This window comes from Mytilus galloprovincialis, chromosome 4 (assembly GCF_965363235.1).
Source record: "Mytilus galloprovincialis chromosome 4, xbMytGall1.hap1.1, whole genome shotgun sequence".
Classification (NCBI taxonomy): Eukaryota; Metazoa; Mollusca; class Bivalvia; order Mytilida; family Mytilidae; genus Mytilus; species Mytilus galloprovincialis.
This window is the reverse complement of record NC_134841.1, coordinates 95901981-95927297: the sequence shown is the minus strand read 5'-3', so window position 1 is coordinate 95927297 and position 25317 is coordinate 95901981. Positions and strand designations below refer to the sequence as shown.

General features: G+C 33.5%; 1 protein-coding gene across 3 annotated transcripts in view; it reads right to left on the bottom strand.

Annotated features, from left to right (window-relative positions):
* Window positions 1-6245: 6245 nt before the first annotated feature.
* Window positions 6246-25317, bottom strand: part of LOC143073497 (MMS19 nucleotide excision repair protein homolog) — a 62045-nt gene continuing 42973 nt past the window's right edge. For all 3 annotated transcript variants that reach the window (XM_076249084.1, XM_076249085.1, XM_076249086.1), the window contains 4 exons: window positions 20035-20117; window positions 19197-19364; window positions 7979-8139; window positions 6246-6337 (listed from right to left, as the gene is read on the bottom strand). In XM_076249084.1, the coding sequence (XP_076105199.1) occupies window positions 6316-6337; window positions 7979-8139; window positions 19197-19364; window positions 20035-20117 (434 nt within the window). In that variant the 3' untranslated portion in view covers window positions 6246-6315. The remainder of the gene's footprint in view (window positions 6338-7978; window positions 8140-19196; window positions 19365-20034; window positions 20118-25317) is intronic.

Here is a 25317-nt window from a genome sequence, read left to right as displayed (position 1 = left end):
TCGTCGTTTTTGTACCAACGTAATTAAAATCTGTTGATAAGTCTCGGTATACATTGTAACCTCAATGGTCAATATGCATATAAAAAAAAAAATGTCAGGTTTCAAAAGTCCGAAAGGTGTTCCCAAATACAGCTGATGCAATCTATTCCAATAAATAGAAAAACCTAAATATGTCAAAAATTTAAAGATTTATTTTCTCCAATTTTTTCCTATATCAATTCTGTTGTCTTTTATAAGTTTTCTTTAACTTGAAGTTTTAATAAAAATAAATAAAACAACACCTTATACATTTCATCCGAAGCACTTTTCGGGTTTACCTTCACCAGAAACGCTCAAAGCTAAACATTTGAAAGCCAAGGATGTATAAGCATGAATATAAATTAAAAAGGACCTAAAAATAGCCAAATCCAACTTCCTTCTTATAAGAGCCATTCACGCATATTTACTATACTTTAATTTACAACGTTAATAAAATCCTTGGTATTGAAATGAATTGAACTGCACTTTAAAGTGATCGATGACAAATATTTAAAAAATAAGATACTTAACAGAGTCATAATAAATATTCAAAAAATTTTTAAAACGGCATACAATAACAAGACCAAATTTTTTCATACAAAAGATTTCATTTAAAGGCACACAATGTAGTTTTGATCCCCCGGTGATTATTTTACGAAAATTGGCACGCAAGCTTTTTTTTACCGCGTAGTTTCTAATGTCTATTAAAAAAAACCTTTATGTGGTACAAGTACTTTTAGAGATCCATAGGGCCATACGCTTAGACATTTACTCAAAATTTCGGTTTCTGTTAACATTTCTATCTTTTTAATAGTATTAAAAAGAAGATCTGGTATGAGTGCCGACGAGAAAACTCTCCATCCAGTCAAGATGTATAAAAAGTAAACGATTATAGGTCACAGTACGACCTTCACCACGGACCCTGGGTTCAGACCAAACAGCAGGTTCTCGAGAGTCCCAAAATCACTAGTGTCAAACTATTCAAACAAGAAAATCAACAGCATACAAACAACGAGAAATGAGAAACACTAATGAATCACGCCAACAAACGACAACCACTGAACAACAAGCTTTTAACAATTATCTTAGAGTTTTGTAAAATCATTACGAATATCTTTTGCACATATGTATGATCTTAATTTGACAATGTTCTCCAAATTCGTATTTTTGTTGTATATTTATTTATTTTATATAGTAAATCAAACACTCTTTGCTTATTTGTTCAAGTAAATTCGAACATAGGTATAGGAAGATGTGGTGTGAGTGCCAATGAGACAACTCTCCATCCAAATAACAATGTTTTTAAAAGTAAACCATTATAGGTCAATGTACGGCCATAATCTAATCAAGCGTCGTTTAAAACAGTTTGGTTCATGAACTCGTTTTTCAAGCTAAGGATTTAAATCAGTCGATTAAATTTCCCCCCAATAAGTCATAGTTCGACTTCACTGTACTTTTAGACGCGATTAACTCCAATCAGTCAAACCTTGCTTATTCCAATATAATTAACATGGCGTTTATACCATATAACAAGACATACGGGATTGCCCTTAAAATAATTGCTAGTAAATGAACCATTCAGTAATCGTCTAAAGAAATTATCATTAAATGATGAATGCAGTTCAAAATGTAAATTCACATATGAAAACATTTTTGTCGGTAATTGTCATTTGTCAAATAGCATTAACGCTGTAAATGCGCTAGACACGCATTTCGATAATATATGTCTATTCAGTGGTGCCACCATATATGAAAATTCAGAATCAGAATATGAAGTGCCAATAAACTAAAACGGACAAAATTTATTGCAAAAGCAGATATTTCTTGTATTTTTCCCTTTCTATCTAATTGTGTGATAAATTGACAATAAGCTAGTCTTCAAATTAGACTGATAAAATTTTATTTTTAAACGATTTAAACACTAAACATTGTCTGGTTCACTCTACGAAATGTATGTTCATCTGTGAACTATATGGTCAGATTATAAACGATTTAAACTGTTTTATCTTCTTATTCTTAATACAAATTCCAACAATAAATAACATTTTAGTTTAGATTAGTTTAACAGGTGATCACAAGAATATCTTACTTGCATTTACACAAATGATTTTGTGTATAATTTTCTATAGTTTTCCACATAATATAAGGATGACTTGCATTTTTAATATTATTGATGTAAAATAAATGGCATGGCTTGTCTTTCAAACTTGCTCCCAAATCTTTTCTATAACATTTCGGATGAATTATATGTAAACGTGAAATCCAGGGTAGAAATCCACCACCATAGACATCTTCTAGCCAAATAAAAGGCACAAGGGTGGTCGCTTCATACATTTCTCTGATAACATCCGCTGACATAATGGAGGAAGGTCCTGCACAATAAGGAGGAAACGTTGCAAAGGGATATTCAGAAAGAGTCGTGTGCCATTTATTACGAGGTTTACGGTACGGTTTGATACCTATAAGATACAAACATTCTAAAACCTTAGTTTTGTTCAGTTTATTGCTCAGATAAGGAATGAGAAATGGGATGTTAATAGTAATATCATCGTCACTTTTTATGACAAAAGTCACATTGTTACAGAATCTATTCACCCAGAACAAGCTAAATACTCGTTTATATGTTAAATTTCTGTAGCTGTCTATAAAATTTCCTTGTATAATGTCTCTGTATTTGACACTTTCCTGTTCAATTTCTATCTGCTGAGTATCATTCATTGTTTGTCCAAGTACGAAGACATATTTAATATGTTTATTGTCATATTTTGAAACAGATCCAAATGTTTTTCTTATAACATGACGTTCTTCAAATTTGTATGTTGCTGAATATACAAGAACTAACAAAAATACATGTTTTTCAGTACACGTCGTTGTTCCCGTATCAAGTAACGAAGTATATCGATGTTTGTGAATTAGAGGGTCCATCAGCATTTTTGTTGATGCGTTGAGATAAAAGAGTTCAAACTCTGTTGTGATACGTCTTCCGTTGTATCGTATGACTTCCCGACTTCTGTTAAGTATTTTAAATTTTGTTCCGAATTGTTTTTTTGATTCTGGTGAAATATTTAAAACGGACGCGACATTGGTGATCGTTTTTCGCTGAATTCTTGAATTGTAAATTAAAATCCATAGAATAATAAGTACAAAGGGAATATTCCAAAGTATTGATTTCCTCATCACATAACTTAAAATAGTGTTTTATGTTTTAACAATAGAGGTCATTAACTTAGATTAGAGCGTATAGACTACACTGTGTTGTCATTTTGCGTGGTGAATAATGGATGGTATCGTATGTACCTTACGCCCAAGCTGGATTTAAAGAAGTTCCTGATACATAAGTAGTTAAAGATATTCTCATTTACACTTGTTTTTTATATCCTGTTTTTATTCATGTAATCGATAAGAAGATTCCGTTGAATAATAGAAGTTGAACATAAATTCTAAACATTTGTCTTTTGCAAATATTAGCTATTGTATAAATGTCAAGTTTTCAACATTTAAAGATGACATATCTTTTCATTCCTCCATAAGAAATCGTATATGCAGGGGAGGTTACACTTTTACGTCTTTAAAAAATTAAATGTCTGTGTATATACAAGTCTAAATTGTAAACAACGTACAAAACTATGATTGCGTTGGATAAAAACCGCATGTAAAACATTTCGTTGTAATGGGGTCAAAATACAACACAAACAACATTTTCCAAAAGACCAAAAGAGTCAAAAAGTAGATTTTAACAAAACGCATTTGACTAGCAGGTCGAACAACTGATGTTTTTAAACCCTGCTCACTGCCATTGACGATTGCCAAATAAATTGATCGCAAGATGTAACAAAATGGATCTTAATATCAATTTAATACTAAACAGAAAACAATAAACTTGCGGCAAAGATGTTAAACCACAAACAATAAGGTGCAAAAAATAGTACACCATATCCGGATTTTTATAATTAATGTCTCTTCAAGGATGTGTTTTCAAAACCGGGTATTTCGAAGGCCATATAATATACCTCAATTTAGGGTACAAGCTAACCAAAAATCAAGAGTGATCTAAGATTTAAAAAAATAGATTTTAAGATTGTATCATTATTAAATGGATTTTCTCAGATATCTGTATTAAAATTAATCACCTACTGTACGTCACCACATACTAAACAGACGTTGTTCGAACATCATTAATGGCATTTGATCTCGTGCAATCGGAGGACAGATCTTTTAAAGTTTATCTTTAAACGGCACTTTGTTTTATATCAAGCCTGCAAGACTTATAGTTATCCTTCATTGCTGCCACTAGAACATTTGTCAAAATTATATACAATTGTATATGAAACGTAGACAGAGCTTTTTTTAATAAATGAAAATAATATGTATATATTTATCCATATTTATATACAGAAATTTTATTTAGATACAGTCTGATGTTCTAGTGGCAGCAATGAAGGATAACTAATAATTTTAGTAGTTTTTATAATATTGTGCAAATTATAAATCTAAATGCTAAATACATAAAAATTATGCAAAACTTTCAAAATCAGAGAACCTTGACTTAATGTGAAGGACCAAATAATGAAATGTTAGTGCCCATAAAACTGCAAACCAAATACCATTGACTTAATATAAGTGGTACCCTTTATACTTAACAAAACACAAACTTTAACTTGTAAACAATGTAAAAGTTTTATCAAAGCTAATGAACCATCATAAGGGAATGGGTCACATAATCTCCTTGAAAAAGGTACAGCAAATTCTAGTTAAACTGCATGTAAACAACTGCATGGCAACTATCATTGACATGAATATTAAAAGGCAATAGTAGTATACCACTGTTCAATAGTAATAAATCGATTTGACTGAAACAAATCCGGGTCAGAAGCTAAAACTGAAGGAAACACAACAACTATAAGAGGATATACAAGTGATTTCCTTTAAACTTATCTCATTACAAACTTTAACATGTAACTTGAAGCTATGCAAAACATTCAAAAACTGAGGGGCCAAATAATCCACATGGAAATAAGCTGTACCAATGATAATGCATCTACATATATACTATTGACCTATCACTAGTGGTCCCCTCAAACTGACCTAATCACAAACTATTAGTTTATATGTTTATTATATGTTAAGTAAGCAAAAGTTTCAAAGTCAATAGACCATGACTGAGGAGGCAGAGGAAGATGAATCGATGGAGATAAAATGTGCTGCATACAAAATTTATCATTGACCTGCTACTTTGCTTCCCTATAAATTGGCCTAATCACAAACTAAAACAATGTTGACCATGCCAACGTCCCAAATGCCGTTTGAAACAGCATGTCTCGGGGCAAAAAGTAGGTGAACAATGTTGAAATAGTCCAGCGTTGTGTGCCTGTTATGCCACCAACCGATATACAAATAGGAATACCAGTAGTATGGGTAGTTCAAGGAACTCGACTGGGAATCATTAGAAGACGGGGGAAAGAACTGAAATTTTTGTACAAAGAGGTAAATGATCTTGTGTATGCACCATGCAATAATTTCTCACACTAATGTCAGCAAAAAGATCAGTGACTTAAGATAAAGTTGTGTTTTTCATGAAGAATGACCATCTGGCACTCTTTACCAGCAACAGTGGCTGAGGAGCTCTTTGTGTTTTTCAGGAAGAAGCTTTCAACACTCTCTTTCTAGTCTTTTCAGTCTCCAAATTGCCAAGAAAGTCACATCATAGATTGGAGCTGAGCTGGCAAGAATTATTTCACTGATACAAACACAGAAACCCAATTGGTTCAGGCCAGATGAACAAAAAGATAATGTATACCTCCTCATTAGGGTTTTATCATGGCAACACAGGATATAAAATAAATGAAAACTTCAATACTTGACATTCTTTTGTTACACAAAGGTTGACCTATAAATAAACAGCTGAGTGTTGCTGGTACCAAGTATGGCCCGGGTTCAGTGATAGGAATACAATGTATATGTAGAAAAAGAAACAAAATTTGAGACATACATCGGTGAGCCAGAATCACAAATTCAAAATCGATCAGAAAAGATGTTTAAACCCAACCTTGATAAAAGGGCTGTCAGTTTTTCCTGTATAACAAAGATAAATCATAAGATATGGCATGATAGCATAAAGCTATTTTTCTAAGCACTGTGAGCATCAACATATTTTAACTAAGTGTGTCTGTTTAGATATGACTACTTCAAGTTTTGATGAATTCAGTAATAATATAAAACTCAATGAACAGGATTATATAATTTATTGTGATGATTAAATTTCCTCCTGCTAGTCTTCTTGTAGGTTTCATTTATTCTTTACTTAGTACCTAGGAGGAACCTAAAAATATATAAAATAACTTGTACAGTCAAATTATCAATTTGTTCATATACTGCAGTTGTTATCCTGAGTTTAAATAAAACTGACTTTGTATTTTATTAAGAGTGAGCGTCATTACCATAAAACATATATAAAACACAAGTTGAAAAAGATATATGAGTAGGTAGATAATCTGGCTCCCTTTTTGACATTTTATGTTGTTAATTTAATTGATAAAAATTAAATCTGGACACTTAAGTGCAAAAATGTCACAAACATATAGAAATTGACATATTTTACCTAAAGGAGCCAATTTACTCTTTAGTTTGGCAAATATAAGCCAAGATATTGATTTATATGACATCCTTTGGAAACAAAAAATATGAATAAGGTATTGGCTCATACCTTAATATCAAAGGTTATAAACCCTTAAATTGAGGTATATGAACTTTTTAACATTATCAAAATGTATGAACCAAATATTGAGGTTAAGCTATTTTTCTGTGATACAGGTTTGTTTCAAAATCGTAACTTGAACTTTGATTTTTGACAGTACTAGTAAATCAGATTCTGTGTGAATCATCAGAATTTTACACTTAATTCATACCTGTCAACTGACCCGTATTCTGCGGGTGTGACCCGAGATTTTCACAATTCTGAAGGATCACCCGGAACACCCGCCGGGTCATCGAAATAACCCAGGAATTCCGAAAATGACCCAATTTCACCCGTATTTCTTAGCCTTGAGATTGATTTCATAAGTAATATTCCTTTGAAATACCCGGCGGCAAATTCGTAATTCTTCCATGAACAGGAAGTTCATCTAGCTATGTAAACTGTCAAATTACTTGACAGCTTTGGTGTCAAACACACTGTTAATTAACACCAATTACCTTAGCTTTAGGTCGTAAATAAATTGCACTATTGGTTTACAAACTGAACTAGAGTTACTTCCCCTTATTTGTCACCATTCAAAATTATTCCTTATTTACGTTTTATGGGTGAAAAATATATCATAAAAATATAAAATTCAAATACATATTGAAAAATAACTTTTCATTATTTTTTTACCTTTATCATGTTTATACAATTTTTTAAGAAAAGTTGAAAATTATTTTTTACATTTATACTTCCTTTAACTGTATTACTATATTTTATTATAGTCTAATTTCCTTGTTAAATGAAAATATTATGGTTAAAAGCTACATAGTCAATAGTCTCAAACATTTAAGAATTACATTAAATTCTAGTGTTTGATGATTGTAGTATTTTTTCTCAAGAAGCAAAGCACATAAGACTGAGTTACACAAATTTATAAAAATCTTTAAAAGTGCAATGAAATAATATTTAATAAGATTTAAAATGACGTTTAACAAAGTGAACATGCATTGATGTTTTGGTATCTTTGATATACATTATAAGAAAATGTACCATAAATACTGAAATTCAGCTCGATAAAGTTCGTACACGTTATGACCTGAGATTTGATTCTTCAATGCAGGTCATGACCTGCATTTTCATCGTCACAGGTTGACAGGTATGTTAATTTTCATTAAGTGTTCAAACATAGCCAATAGTGATCGTAATAAAATACCAATTATAGAATAAACCAAGGACTAAACTTAAGTTTTAAATTTTGCATCTGTAAATTGAGTTCCTTACCATTCATTTCTTGCTGTCACTGCTTCTTTTCTAACCAATCTTTTCTTGTCGTCTAACGCCTTCTCTAATCCCTTAATAACTTGTACTTTGTATGGTAACACTGTGTGTGTAGGTAATACTGTTAACACACCAATACACTGCAACGCACTTTGTCGTAATTTCTGAAGAGATAATATGGTGAAACTGAATATACTTTTTTGGTTAATTTAGTATTCATATTTACTCATTTCACAAACAGACACTCATCTTATTAATTTTGAGAAATTGTAAACAGCTTATCAAACCATTTGGAATTTGTATTATGATGTTCAAATCTCAACTTAGAAAGGTATAAAGGTGCTTGTCCATTGTTGATTGATTGTAACTGATTGTTGTATGATAAATGTCCAGTGTAGAAAGGTATGAAGGTGCTTGTCCATTGTTGATTGATTGTAACTGATTGTTGTATGTTAAATCTCAACTTAGGAAGGTATAAAGGTGCTTGTCCATTGTTGATTGATTGTAACTGATTGTTGTATGATAAATCTCAACTTAGGAAGGTATAAAGGTGCTTGTCCATTGTTAATTGATTGTAACTGATTGTTGTATGTTAAATCTCAACTTAGGAAGGTATAAAGGTGCTTGTCCATTGTTGATTGATTGTAACTGATTGTTGTATGTATCTCAACTTAGAAAGGTATAAAGGTGCTTGTCCATTGTTGATTGATTGTAACTGATTGTTGTATGTTAAATCTCATCTTAGGAAGGTATAAAGGTGCTTGTCCATTGTTGATTGATTGTAACTGATTGTTGTATGATAAATCTCATCTTAGGAAGGTATAAAGGTGCTTGTCCATTGTTGATTGATTGTAACTGATTGTTGTATGATAAATCTCATCTTAGGAAGGTATAAAGGTGCTTGTCCATTGTTGATTGATTGTAACTGATTGTTGTATGTTAAATCTCATCTTAGGAAGGTATAAAGGTGCTTGTCCATTGTTGATTGATTGTAACTAATTGTTGTATGTTAAATCTCATCTTAGGAAGGTATAAAGGTGCTTGTCCATTGTTGATTGATTGTAACTAATTGTTGTATGTTAAATCTCATCTTAGGAAGGTATAAAGGTGCTTGTCCATTGTTGATTGATTGTAACTAATTGTTGTATGTTAAATCTCATCTTAGGAAGGTATAAAGGTGCTTGTCCATTGTTGATTGATTGTAACTGATTGTTGTATGTTAAATCTCAACTTAGGAAGGTATAAAGGTGCTTGTCCATTGTTGATTGATTGTAACTGATTGTTGTATGTTAAATCTCAACTTAGGAAGGTATAAAGGTGCTTGTCCATTGTTGATTGATTGTAACTGATTGTTGTATGTATCTCAACTTAGAAAGGTATAAAGGTGCTTGTCCATTGTTGATTGATTGTAACTGATTGTTGTATGTTAAATCTCATCTTAGGAAGGTATAAAGGTGCTTGTCCATTGTTGATTGATTGTAACTGATTGTTGTATGATAAATCTCATCTTAGGAAGGTATAAAGGTGCTTGTCCATTGTTGATTGATTGTAACTGATTGTTGTATGATAAATCTCATCTTAGGAAGGTATAAAGGTGCTTGTCCATTGTTGATTGATTGTAACTGATTGTTGTATGTTAAATCTCAACTTAGGAAGGTATAAAGGTGCTTGTCCATTGTTGATTGATTGTAACTGATTGTTGTATGTTAAATCTCAACTTAGGAAGGTATAAAGGTGCTTGTCCATTGTTGATTGATTGTAACTGATTGTTGTATGTATCTCAACTTAGAAAGGTATAAAGGTGCTTGTCCATTGTTGATTGATTGTAACTGATTGTTGTATGATAAATCTCAACTTAGGAAGGTATAAAGGTGCTTGTCCATTGTTGATTGATTGTAACTGATTGTTGTATGTTAAATCTCAACTTAGGAAGGTATAAAGGTGCTTGTCCATTGTTGATTGATTGTAACTGATTGTTGTATGATAAATCTCAACTTAGGAAGGTATAAAGGTGCTTGTCCATTGTTGATTGATTGTAACTGATTGTTGTATGTATCTCAACTTAGAAAGGTATAAAGGTGCTTGTCCATTGTTGATTGATTGTAACTGATTGTTGTATGATAAATCTCAACTTAGGAAGGTATAAAGGTGCTTGTCCATTGTTGATTGATTGTAACTGATTGTTGTATGTTAAATCTCAACTTAGGAAGGTATAAAGGTGCTTGTCCATTGTTGATTGATTGTAACTGATTGTTGTATGATAAATCTCAACTTAGGAAGGTATAAAGGTGCTTGTCCATTGTTGATTGATTGTAACTGATTGTTGTATGTTAAATCTCAACTTAGGAAGGTATAAAGGTGCTTGTCCATTGTTGATTGATTGTAACTGATTGTTGTATGATAAATCTCAACTTAGGAAGGTATAAAGGTGCTTGTCCATTGTTGATTGATTGTAACTGATTGTTGTATGTTAAATCTCAACTTAGGAAGGTATAAAGGTGCTTGTCCATTGTTGATTGATTGTAACTGATTGTTGTATGATAAATCTCAACTTAGGAAGGTATAAAGGTGCTTGTCCATTGTTGATTGATTGTAACTGATTGTTGTATGTTAAATCTCAACTTAGGAAGGTATAAAGGTGCTTGTCCATTGTTGATTGATTGTAACTGATTGTTGTATGATAAATCTCAACTTAGGAAGGTATAAAGGTGCTTGTCCATTGTTGATTGATTGTAACTGATTGTTGTATGTTAAATCTCAACTTAGGAAGGTATAAAGGTGCTTGTCCATTGTTGATTGATTGTAACTGATTGTTGTATGTATCTCAACTTAGGAAGGTATAAAGGTGCTTGTCCATTGTTGATTGATTGTAACTGATTGTTGTATGATAAATCTCAACTTAGGAAGGTATAAAGGTGCTTGTCCATTGTTAATTGATTGTAACTGATTGTTGTATGTATCTCAACTTAGGAAGGTATAAAGGTGCTTGTCCATTGTTGATTGATTGTAACTGATTGTTGTATGTTAAATCTCAACTTAGGAAGGTATAAAGGTGCTTGTCCATTGTTGATTGATTGTAACTGATTGTTGTATGTTAAATCTCAACTTAGGAAGGTATAAAGGTGCTTGTCCATTGTTGATTGATTGTAACTGATTGTTGTATGATAAATCTCAACTTAGGAAGGTATAAAGGTGCTTGTCCATTGTTGATTGATTGTAACTGATTGTTGTATGTTAAATCTCAACTTAGGAAGGTATAAAGGTGCTTGTCCATTGTTGATTGATTGTAACTGATTGTTGTATGATAAATCTCAACTTAGGAAGGTATAAAGGTGCTTGTCCATTGTTGATTGATTGTAACTGATTGTTGTATGTTAAATCTCAACTTAGGAAGGTATAAAGGTGCTTGTCCATTGTTGATTGATTGTAACTGATTGTTGTATGTATCTCAACTTAGGAAGGTATAAAGGTGCTTGTCCATTGTTGATTGATTGTAACTGATTGTTGTATGTATCTCAACTTAGAAAGGTATGAAGGTGCTTGTCCATTGTTAATTGATTGTAACTGATTGTTGTATGTATCTCAACTTAGGAAGGTATAAAGGTGCTTGTCCATTGTTGATTGATTGTAACTGATTGTTGTATGTATCTCAACTTAGGAAGGTATAAAGGTGCTTGTCCATTGTTGATTGATTGTAACTGATTGTTGTATGTATCTCAACTTAGGAAGGTATAAAGGTGCTTGTCCATTGTTGATTGATTGTAACTGATTGTTGTATGTATCTCAACTTAGGAAGGTATAAAGGTGCTTGTCCATTGTTGATTGATTGTAACTGATTGTTGTATGTATCTCAACTTAGGAAGGTATAAAGGTGCTTGTCCATTGTTGATTGATTGTAACTGATTGTTGTATGTATCTCAACTTAGGAAGGTATGAAGGTGCTTGTCCATTGTTGATTGATTGTAACTGATTGTTGTATGATAAATCTCCACTTAGAAAGGTATAAAGGTGCTTGTCCATTGTTGATTGATTGTAACTGATTGTTGTATGTTAAACTTAGAAAGGTATGAAGGTGCTTGTCCATTGTTGATTGATTGTAACTGATTGTTGTATGATAAATGTCCAGTGTCCATTATCATCAACTTAGAAAGGTATGAAGGTGCTTGTCCATTGTTGATTGATTGTAACTGATTGTTGTATGATAAATGTCCAGTGTCCATTATCGAAGACGGGATGATTTGTCATAATACCTTTTTTGTTGATTTTTTTCCCCACCAATATTTAACATATATCAGCTTTACTGAAATATAATTGCTAATTATGTTTCTATTTAATGATTTTATATCTGTCTTTGAATCTATATGAGAATATTTATGAAAAGATGGGAATATAACTGTTAATTCAGGAATATTTATAATTATATTTTATGAACAATGTGATAAAATATTTCAATTATGAGAACCTTAAGACTAAGTTTTTTTTTGTGTATATTATATCCTATTATACCATGTACAGGACTCACAAAGATCTGGTATAACATTTTATGTCAAAGATTTACAATAATTAATGCACAAATAATGTTATGAATTTATATTAATTCATATATTACATTGTAGTTATCTCAATACATGAATATGATACCCATACATCACAAAAAGAAACTGATAGCAAATAAACCTCCACAGCAGTAAGTTCTTATGTTCTTATAAAGAAAAGAAATCTTTATGTGCATTTTTAAATAAAATCTTCACTCCTGGGTAAAACTCTTATATCAACTAAATCAAGATTCATGTTTACTGTTTTTGATTTACTATTGAATAGATCATAATGCTATCACATTAGTATTCATTATTTCTTGAGAAAAAAAACCTTGTCTGCTTTAGGTTTAAAGAGATCTTTAAATTTATTCATTTCACTAACAACCACAAACTTTTCATTAAATTCTGTGGAAGATTAATTTATGGAACGCCACAGCTGTCTTATGTGGAAATCTGATATTACTTTATGTTGTTTTATTATTACTTAATGATATTTTGTATTTACTGAATATGGTTTTGACATTACGTAATGATGTTTTAATATATAACTCAATATGGAATAGTCATTACTTATTGATATTTCGATATTACACGATGTGGTTTCGTATTGACTTGATATAGTTTTGTCATTACTCAATATGGTTTTGTCATTACTCGATGTGGTTTCACCATTATTTAATATGGTTGTGTTATTAGTCAATGTGGTTTTAACATTACTTGATGTGTATGTGACTAAACGTAATGTAGTTGTTTCATTACATGATGTGGTTTTGTAATTTCGTAATGATGATTTGTCTATTCTTTATATAGTTTTAACATTACGTAATGATGTTTCAAAATTTGACGATTTTACACCACTTGATGTTTTTGTTTCATTATTTGATGTGGTCTTGTCATTCTTTGATGTGGTCCTGTCATTCTTTGATGTGGTTATCCCATTACTTGATGAGGTAAAACCATGTGACCAATTCGAAAAACCTGTTCTATTTTTACATAGATTTCCATGTTGTATGTGCCTTGAATGCGTGTGGCCATCCATCTAATTAGTGTGCAAATTAAAGTTCGGGTTACTGTTTGAGTTACACTTTGAATTAGTTTTCGAATTCAAGTCATGCTTAGAATTAAAGTTCTAGTTAGCATTGAGTTTCGAGTTGGACTTCGAGTTTGAGTTAGATTCAAATTTACGTCTCATTTAGATAATTAAGATTTCGAGTTGAAATTCGAGCTATTTTATATGTCTTTTGGAGTTCGTAATTAAATTTTCTATCGCGGATCATGGGCTTTGGTTCCGGGATATGTGTACTAAATAAACAATGTTGCAGTATAAACCAGGTGCTCCACAGGGCGCAGCTTTATACGACCGCAGAGGTCGAACCCTGAACAGTTGGGGCAAGTATGGATAAAACATTCAAGCGTGATACAGCTCTGAATTTGGATTGTGATCAAATTTTTGACATTACATGGGGTTTTTTTTACACAAAACAAATGTCAAGATTTTACAAATCATTTAAAGATTTCTTCTTCAAACTTTTTAAATCTAAAATTAAATAGTTGACACAGCATAGGTTTCTGACACAGAATGAATGTGGTCTAATGAACTTAAAAGTTTTTTTTTGCCTTTGAGCAATTCACTATGCTGTTGAATATTAATCCTCTCAAAAAAATGTTTAAAGAAATTTTCTTTTTATTTATGAAATCTGAAATGAGAAAAATTTAACCCCCCCCCCCTTTTTTTTTCACATCCCCGTTTCCCTTTTTCCAAAACTGATATCAATTCAAATTTCTAATGGAGTTTGCAACAATAACTACTCTTTTAAATACATCATAAAATATTAAAATGTAAAATAAAGTGCTTGTTATCACTGAATGGTAAAGATTGGTTGGTAGTAAAAGTGAATATACATTGTTTATTGTATAAAACAATAAAAAAAACTTCATCAGCAACATTTTATATTGGCAAATTTCCAATGAAGTTATTTACATAAAGTTATTGGCAAATAAAAATAGAAAATGACATCATAGTCATGTCTGGCAAATGTTTAACATACATTATCTAAAAACATTTTAGATAAGATAAGGAAAAAAAGCTTCATCAGCAACATTTTATATTGGCAAATTTCCAATGAAGTTATTTACATAAAGTTATTGGCAAATAAAAATAGAAAATGACATCATAGTCATGTCTGGCAAATTTCCAACATATATTATCAACTACTATTCTATACAAAGAAAGATAACTCCAATTGAAAATTAATTGCTATTGCACAATATGGTGCAATTAGATATTTCTTGCTATTGTGCCATACTGTGCAATTGAAAATTTCTTGCTATTGCACAATACTTGATATGGAATCCTGATTTGGACCAACTTGAAAACTGGGCCCATAATCAAAAATCAAAGTACATATTTAGATAACGCATATCAAATAAGCCCAAGAATTTATTTTTTGTTTAAAATCAAACTTAGTTTAATTTTGGACCCTTTGGACCTTAATGTAGACCAATTTGAAAACTGGACCAAAAATTAAGAATCTACATACACAGTTAGATTTGGCATATCAAAGAACCCATTTATTCAATTTTTGATGAAATCAAACAAAGTTTAATTTTGGACCCCCATTTGGACCAACTTGGAAACTAGGCCAATAATTAAAAATCTAAGTACATTTTTAAATTCAGCATATCAAAGAACCCCAAGGCTTCAATTTTTGTTAAAATCAAACTAACTTTAATTTTGGACCCTTTGGACCTTAATGTATACCAATTTGAAAACGGGACCAAAAATTAAGAATCTACATACATGGTTAGATTCAGCATATCAAAGAACCCCAATTATTCAATTTTTGATGAAATCACACAAAGTTCAATTTTGGACCCTTTGGGCCCCTTATTCCTAAACTGTTAGGACCAAAACTCCCAAAATCAAACCCAACCTTCCTTTTATGGTCATAAACCTTGTGTTTAAATTTCATAGATTTCTATTTACTTATACTAAAGTTATGGTGCAAAAACCAAAAATAATGCTTATTTGGGCCCCTTTTTGGCCCCTAATTCATAAACTGTTGTGACCTCAACTCCAAAAATCAATCCCAACCTTCCTTTTGTGGTCATAAACCTTGTGTTAAAATTTCATTGATTTCTATTTACTTATACTAAAGTTATTGTGCGAAAACCAAGAATAATGCTTATTTGGGCCCTTTTTTGGCCCTTAATTCCTAAACTGTTGGAACCAAAACTCCCAAAATCAATCCCAACCTTCCTTTTGTGGTCATAAACCTTGTGTCAAAATTTCATAGATTTCTATCCACTTAAACTAAAGTTATAGTGCGAAAACCAAGAAAATGCTTATTTGGGCCCTTTTTGGCCCCTAATTCCTAAAATGTTGGGACCAAAACTCCCAAAATCAATCCCAACCTTCCTTTTGTGGTCATAAACCTTGTGTTAAAATTTCATTGATTTCTATTCACTTTTACTAAAGTTAGAGTGCGAAAACTAAAAGTATTCTGACGACGACGACGACGACGCCAACGTGATAGCAATATACGACCAAAAAATTAAAATTTTTGCGGTCGTATAAAAACGCAACATAGGAGTTGAAATGAAGTTAGATGTGGTGTGATTGCCAATGAAACTATCCACCAGAGTTTAAATGCAGTGGATGTAAGAAATCATATATAGGCAACCGTACAGCCTTCAACACTCCGTATAGTGAGCTACAAAAGGCCACCATGCACTATGTGAAAAAAAACAACTAAAAAACTACGGTAACGGTCTTTTTTACAAAAAAAAACAAATATGACACATATGTATACAACGACAATAATTGAACTTCATGCTCCTGACTTGGGGCAGGTACATAAAGATAATGCACGTGGCGGAGTTTAACATGTATGTGAGCGAACATCGGACTGTAGGAGTAGTGTAACAGCACAACACGAAAAAAAAGATAAACTAGACAAAATGCTGCCCCCGCACTACACTCATTTAACCGCTTATACCCCAAAAAGGACAAAGTTAATTTTTTCTCCCAAAAGAAGAAAAATTATAAAAAGCAAAAACCCCTGACCACATGCACACCTTCAATACATGTACAAACAGCTAGCAGAGTGATAAATTCCTAGCATTCAAACTGGTAGGAGGAGTTATTTGGAAACGCCCTACTTATGCAAATGACAAAAATGACAAAGTTTTCTCCCAAAAAAGCACATATTAATAAAAAAAAATAAACCCTAACCAGATGCAGCACACCTTCAATATACGTACAAACAGACAGTAAAGAGAAAACTTCCTAGGAATCCAACTGTTGGAGGAGTGTTGCGGAATAACTATATACCCATAATGGGACGGAAAAACGGACGGATGGACAGAGGTTAAACACTATGCCCCAAACTTTCAGTTGCGGTAAAGTTGCGGTGGCTTAAAAACAGTTCCAATTGGCTGACTCAATAAATCGGTATGACTGGGTAATTTAAATCCATCTAGGTGATATCAGGCTCCCCAGAAAAGTAAGGAGATTCTGCTCAACCTGTGGCACTCGTCGTGTTATTCGCAAAATTACATACCGAGTGATTTGGTTTTATTTGGAAGTTCACATTTGATTAAAAGATGAAGGTATTATGGTTACGACAACTGGAACATGTTCGTCGTCACATGTGAAACAGATAGTCCAAAAAGTTTATTTTTCAATTAGTGCAAGGTAGAACAGAGAATTCAATTGATTAAAAGTAAATGATTGATATTTGTATATATGTTCAAATGATCATTAAAAAAATTTCAGAGAATTCTTATTATATAGTATTGATGCTTTGTCGCTTAGCCTGAGCCCCCTCCCCCGATTTTCCTGTGACTTAAGTGTGATTTGATTTGAAGTGTCTCATTTGTAAACAAAAAAGTTTAAGTCTTTTGATTTGTGTCGAGCCTGTGACATCAATGAAGGGGCAGTGAGACACAACAACGTCATCGAAAGCGGTGTCATTTCAGGACCTTTTATAGCTTACTATGGGATATGGGTTTTGCTCATTATTGAAAACCATACAGTTTTGTAAAACAAATTAAACTGTTTTGACATGGTAGTTTTATTACCTCCATGAAGTGTTTTAGAACTTGTTTAGATGTTTTTTCTCAATATCAAGAAAAAAGCATCCACAGAAAAACATTTTTAAAAATTTTTTTTGGCCGATGAATGTACAGCCGATCAATGTAACTTACGCTTTAACACTGAAAGCAGCAATATCATATTTACAAATTTATTATAATACTGCTTCTATTTGCCAACTTCGGATAAAACAGGACTAAGTGGTTTGGGAATATTCCAATTATGTCAGATATACTGTAAATTTTTTAGGATTTTATTTTTTTATTATTGTCTGCCGTTCCCCTTTTTCATACCAAATAACTCTGAACAACCACTTGGACTTTAATTAGAACTTTAACTTTGGCAATACCCATCCAAAGCACATTAAGCAAATGCCAAATTGAAATCTGTTAAAAAATAGATTTTTTTGCATGGTGGCCTTTTGTAACTCACTATACAGAGTGTTGAAGGCTGTACGGTTGCCTATATATGATTTCTTACATCCACTGCATTTAAACTCTGATGGATAGATGTCTCATTGGAAATCACACCACGTCTAACTTTATTTCAACTCCTATGTTGCGTTTTGTATACTGCAACATTGTTTATTTAGTACGCATATCCCGGAACCGAAGCCCTCTTTTCGGAAGCCTGAGCAAAAGCCCTTGTTCCGCGATAGAAAATTTGATTACAAACTCAAAGAAATATAAAATAGCTCGAATTTCAACTCGAAATCTTAATTAATCTAAATGAGACTTAAATTTGAATCTAACTCAAACTCTACCTCAAGAAGTGACTCAAATTCAAAGTTTTAACTAGAAGTCTGCCTTTAAATGTGACTCAAGCTTGAAGTCCAACTCGAAACTCAATGCTAACTAGAACTTTAATTCTAAGCATGACTTGAATTCGAAAACTAACTCAAAGTGTAACTCAAACAGTAACCCAAACTTTAATTTGCACACCAATTAGATGGATGGCCACACGCATTCAAGGCACATACAACATGGAAATCTATGTAAAAATAGAACAGGTTTTTCCGAATTGGTCACATGGTTTTACCTCATCAAGTAATGGGATAACCACATCAAAGAATGACAGGACCACATCAAAGAATGACTGGACCACATCAAATAATGAAACCAACACATCAAGTAGTGTAAAATCGTCCAATTTTGAAACATCATTACGTAATGTTAAAACCATATAAAGAATAGACAAATCTTGATTACAAAATAACAAAAATACATCATGTAATGAAACAACTACATTACGTTAAGTCACATTCACATCAAGTAATGATAAAAACACATTGACTAATGACACAACCATATTAAATAATGGTGAAACCACATCGAGTAATGACAAAACCATATTGAGTAATCACAAAACTATATCAAGTCAATACGAAACCATATCGTGTAATAACGAAATATCATTAAGTAATGACTATTCCATATTGAGTTATATTAAAACATCATTACTTAATGTCAAAACCATATTCAGTAAATACAAAATATCATTAAGTAATAATAAAACAACATAAAGTAATATCAGATTTCCACATAAGACAGTTGTGGCGTTCCATATTAATTTTCAAACTATTTTTTACCATAGAAGTCTGTTCTTTAGCTAGTTTGAGAAGTTGAGGAATCACAGAATCTATATGCTTGGCAACAACTTCTGGTGCATCATGGGTAAGGTCATACAGTGTATCCATAGTAGATGTCTGTAGTTCAAGGTCATCACTCAGTAAGGAATGAACCATCAATGGAAATAGCTGAAAATATTCAATAGATTTAAAAAAAAATATAAGATAAACAGGTATAGTACCTGTGACAATGTAAATAATTACAGTCAAACTGTCTTAACAATTACTTTAATTTGTTTCAGAGATCACCTGCCTATAAAAAAAAGTAAAATCACAAAAATACTGAACTTCAAGGAAAATTCAAAACGGAAAGTCCCTAATCAAATGGCAAAATCAAAGGATAAAACACATCAAACGACTGTCATATTCCTGACTTGGTACAGGCATTTTCAAATGTAGAAATCGGTGGATTGAACCTGGTTTTAAAGCGCTAAAACTATAACAGTTACTTTCAAAACCCTCTCAAATTTTTCTCTATATAATTTAACTAGTTTCAACATTCACCAGTCTTACACTTACAGGTGGTAACTCATTTATCAACACTTGTTTAGGTAAGGTTTTTAACATAAACTTACCGGTGGCAATTCATTTATCAACAGTTGTTTAGGTAAGGTTTTTAAAATACACTTACCGGAGGCAATTCATTTTTCAAAAGTTGTTTAGGTAAGGTTTCTAACATGAACTTACTGATGGTAACTCATTTATCAACACTTGTTTAGGTAAGGTTTTTTACAGGAACTTACGGGTGGCAATTCACTTATCAACAGTTGTTTAGGTAAGGTTTTTAAAATGAACTTACTGGTGGCAATTCATTTATCAACACTTGTTTAGGTAGGGTTTTTAACATGGCTGACAACACTCTGAGATAATTCTTTCTTGTATCTGAAATGTAAATTAAAAACAAATTACTTTACATTTCTAATACCAGGGCCGTAACTAGCCTCTTTTAATATTGAGGCAAAAAACATTTTGGCGAGAGCTCTGGGGGCCACTCAAGGCCCCCAGAAGCTTTGAGAAAATTAATGCAAAATTGTGAATTCTGAGCCTTTCCCGGACTTCTTCTTACATTGAAACGCAAAAAAAATTTAGCTATTTTTTGGACAATATTCTGGTCTCAAAGCAAATGCATAGATTCATTGTAATTTAAGACTTTATGGTTTACGTAAGGGACAACATTAAAAGACCATTATGTAGGATAAAGCAAACATCGTAATTCTCAAAATCATTAATACCGGATCTGTCTGTCTGTTCATATCTTGTATTGTGCTGACTTTGGTGATTTTTTTATGACTAGATTTAAATATAGTGACAGTACAGTATTATACTTTAAGTACTGCTTAAGTCGACATTAGGGGCTATCTTGACCATGTTTTATGGTATTAATGATTCTTTTATTATTGAAGATCCTCCAGCGACTATCAAGATGAAGAACAGGAATAAAAACTTTAGCTATTGATCATTTTTATTTTTTTTATGCATTGACTTTGTGTGTGATTAGGTTCCGTGCACGTTTACTCCATATTCCTTTATTTTCTGTTCAAGGGTCTGAACACGACTTTATGCAACTTTAACCCTTCAATGTGTAAGTTCATATGGCAATACATTGTTGTTTTTTTTCAAATGATTTGATACCGGGAAATTCGTGGTCTTACTCTAATTTATACCATGTCAGCTATCTAGTTTCATCCACAGGTGCTTGGGTATATGATACAGATATTTTTTTGATTTTTTTGTTGATTAAAATAGTCAATGTTCTATGTTATACATATCTATCACTTCTGTGCATGTCTCACCTAGTTTCGAGTGATTTAAATGACTCAGAGAAAATAACCAATTTTACAATCCATATTAAGAAAAATTGAAACGACCATTTTTTTCTGTGTCCAGTAGCATCGCATATTCTTAAAATATTTTCTCACACAATGTCTGGACATCAGTGGACATGCAACAGTACACACGTTTACAAATGAAAATCAACACTCAAACTATAGTCATAAAGTAGGATATAAAATGAACAAAAGAGTAAAACCCAGGACACAGAAGTACAAACAATAGACCATCAACTCTGAAAACCAAAAGTAAATTAGAAACATGGATCACAAAAAACATGCAGGGGTGACATCAGCCAGTGAAGAGAACTTGCTTCTTGCAAGAAACTCTCCATGAAAACAATTTGATATGAAGACCATCTTTTGTTTTAGTTTTTTTTTTTGGGGGGGGGGGGATTTCCAACATGATGCCTTTTTCTCATCTGCCTCAATGTAGTTATGGCCCTGAATACATAATATGATTAATAATTACAACTTTAGCTTGTTACTAAAAAAACTTTTGACTTAGTAAATTCTACATTTGTGACAGGTAAAAAATCAAAAGAATGAACTATGGATTATTTATTGTTTTGTTTTCATCAACTTATGTGGATTGACTATATTTTTATAGATTCTTGATTTCCTGGTCTTGCCAAAGTCTGCATCTTAACATATACAGGGTGGATCCAGCCAAAGTCTGCATCTTAACATATACAGGGTGGATCCAACCAAAGTCTGCATCTTAACATATACAGGGTGGATCCAGCCATCTTAACATATACAGGGTGGATCCAGCCATCTTAACATATACAGGGTGGATCCAGCCATCTTAACATATACAGGGTGGATCCAGCCATCTTAACATATACAGGGTGGATCCAGCCAAAGTCTGCATCTTAACATATACAGGATGGATCCAGCCAAAGTCTGCATCTTAACATATACAGGGTGGATCCAGCCAAAGTCTGCATCTTAACATATACAGGGTGGATCCAGCCATCTTAACATATACAGGGTGGATCCAGCCATCTTAACATATACAGGGTGGATCCAGCCATCTTAACATATACAGGATGGATCCAACCAAAGTCTGCATCTTAACATATACAGGGTGGATCCAGCCAAAGTCTGCATCTTAACATATACAGGATGGATCCAGCCATCTTAACATATACAGGATGGATCCAACCAAAGTCTGCATCTTAACATATACAGGGTGGATCCAACCATCTTAACATATACAGGATGGATCCAGCCAAAGTCTGCATCTTAACATATACAGGGTGGATCCAGCCAAAGTCTGCATCTTAACATATACAGGGTGGATCCAGCCATCTTAACATATACAGGGTGGATCCAGCCATCTTAACATATACAGGGTGGATCCAGCCAAAGTCTGCATCTTAACATATACAGGGTGGATCCAGCCATCTTAACATATACAGGATGGATCCAGCCATCTTAACATATACAGGGTAGATCCAGCCATCTTAACATATACAGGGTGGATCCAGCCATCTTAACATATACAGGGTGGATCCAGCCAAAGTCTGCATCTTAACATATACAGGGTGGATCCAGCCATCTTAACATATACAGGATGGATCCAGCCATCTTAACATATACAGGATGGATCCAACCAAAGTCTGCATCTTAACATATACAGGGTGGATCCAGCCAAAGTCTGCATCTTAACATATACAGGGTGGATCCAACCATCTTAACATATACAGGATGGATCCAGCCATCTTAACATATACAGGATGGATCCAGCCATCTTAACATATACAGGATCGATCCAACCAAAGTCTGCATCTTAACATATACAGGGTGGATCCAGCCATCTTAACATATACAGGGTGGATCCAGCCAAAGTCTGCATCTTAACATATACAGGATGGATCCAGCCATCTTAACATATACAGGGTGGATCCAGCCAAAGTCTGCATCTTAACATATACAGGATGGATCCAGCCAAAGTCTGCATCTTAACATATACAGGGTGGATCCAGCCAAAGTCTGCATCTTAACATATACAGGGTGGATCCAACCATCTTAACATATACAGGATGGATCCAGCCATCTTAACATATACAGGATGGATCCAACCATCTTAACATATACAGGATGGATCCAGCCATCTTAACATATACAGGATGGATCCAACCAAAGTCTGCATCTTAACATATACAGGGTGGATCCAGCCATCTTAACATATACAGGATGGATCCAGCCATCTTAACATATACAGGGTAGATCCAGCCATCTTAACATATACAGGGTGGATCCAGCCATCTTAACATATACAGGGTGGATCCAGCCAAAGTCTGCATCTTAACATATACAGGGTGGATCCAGCCATCTTAACATATACAGGATGGATCCAGCCATCTTAACATATACAGGATGGATCCAGCCATCTTAACATATACAGGATGGATCCAACCAAAGTCTGCATCTTAACATATACAGGGTGGATCCAGCCAAAGTCTGCATCTTAACATATACAGGGTGGATCCAACCATCTTAACATATACAGGATGGATCCAGCCATCTTAACATATACAGGATGGATCCAGCCATCTTAACATATACAGGATGGATCCAACCAAAGTCTGCATCTTAACATATACAGGGTGGATCCAGCCATCTTAACATATACAGGGTGGATCCAGCCAAAGTCTGCATCTTAACATATACAGGATGGATCCAGCCATCTTAATATATACAGGATGGATCCAGCCAAAGTCTGCATCTTAACATATACAGGATGGATCCAGCCATCTTAACATATACAGGATGGATCCAGCCAAAGTCTGCATCTTAACATATACAGGGTGGATCCAGCCATCTTAACATATACAGGATGGATCCAGCCATCTTAACATATACAGGATGGATCCAGCCAAAGTCTGCATCTTAACATATACAGGGTGGATCCAGCCAAAGTCTGCATCTTAACATATACAGGATGGATCCAGCCATCTTAACATATACAGGGTGGATCCAGCCAAAGTCTGCATCTTAACATATACAGGATGGATCCAGCCAAAGTCTGCATCTTAACATATACAGGGTGGATCCAGCCAAAGTCTGCATCTTAACATATACAGGGTGGATCCAACCATCTTAACATATACAGGATGGATCCAGCCATCTTAACATATACAGGATGGATCCAACCATCTTAACATATACAGGATGGATCCAGCCATCTTAACATATACAGGATGGATCCAACCAAAGTCTGCATCTTAACATATACAGGGTGGATCCAGCCATCTTAACATATACAGGATGGATCCAGCCATCTTAACATATACAGGGTAGATCCAGCCATCTTAACATATACAGGGTGGATCCAGCCATCTTAACATATACAGGGTGGATCCAGCCAAAGTCTGCATCTTAACATATACAGGGTGGATCCAGCCATCTTAACATATACAGGATGGATCCAGCCATCTTAACATATACAGGATGGATCCAGCCATCTTAACATATACAGGATGGATCCAACCAAAGTCTGCATCTTAACATATACAGGGTGGATCCAGCCAAAGTCTGCATCTTAACATATACAGGGTGGATCCAACCATCTTAACATATACAGGATGGATCCAGCCATCTTAACATATACAGGATGGATCCAGCCATCTTAACATATACAGGATGGATCCAACCAAAGTCTGCATCTTAACATATACAGGATGGATCCAACCATCTTAACATATACAGGATGGATCCAGCCATCTTAACATATACAGGATGGATCCAGCCATCTTAACATATACAGGGTGGATCCAGCCAAAGTCTGCATCTTAACATATACAGGGTGGATCCAGCCAAAGTCTGCATCTTAACATATACAGGGTGGATCCAACCATCTTAACATATACAGGGTAGATCCAGCCATCTTAACATATACAGGGTGGATCCAGCCATCTTAACATATACAGGGTGGATCCAGCCAAAGTCTGCATCTTAACATATACAGGGTGGATCCAACCATCTTAACATATACAGGATGGATCCAGCCATCTTAACATATACAGGATGGATCCAACCATCTTAACATATACAGGATGGATCCAGCCATCTTAACATATACAGGATGGATCCAACCAAAGTCTGCATCTTAACATATACAGGGTGGATCCAGCCATCTTAACATATACAGGATGGATCCAGCCATCTTAACATATACAGGGTAGATCCAGCCATCTTAACATATACAGGGTGGATCCAGCCATCTTAACATATACAGGATGGAT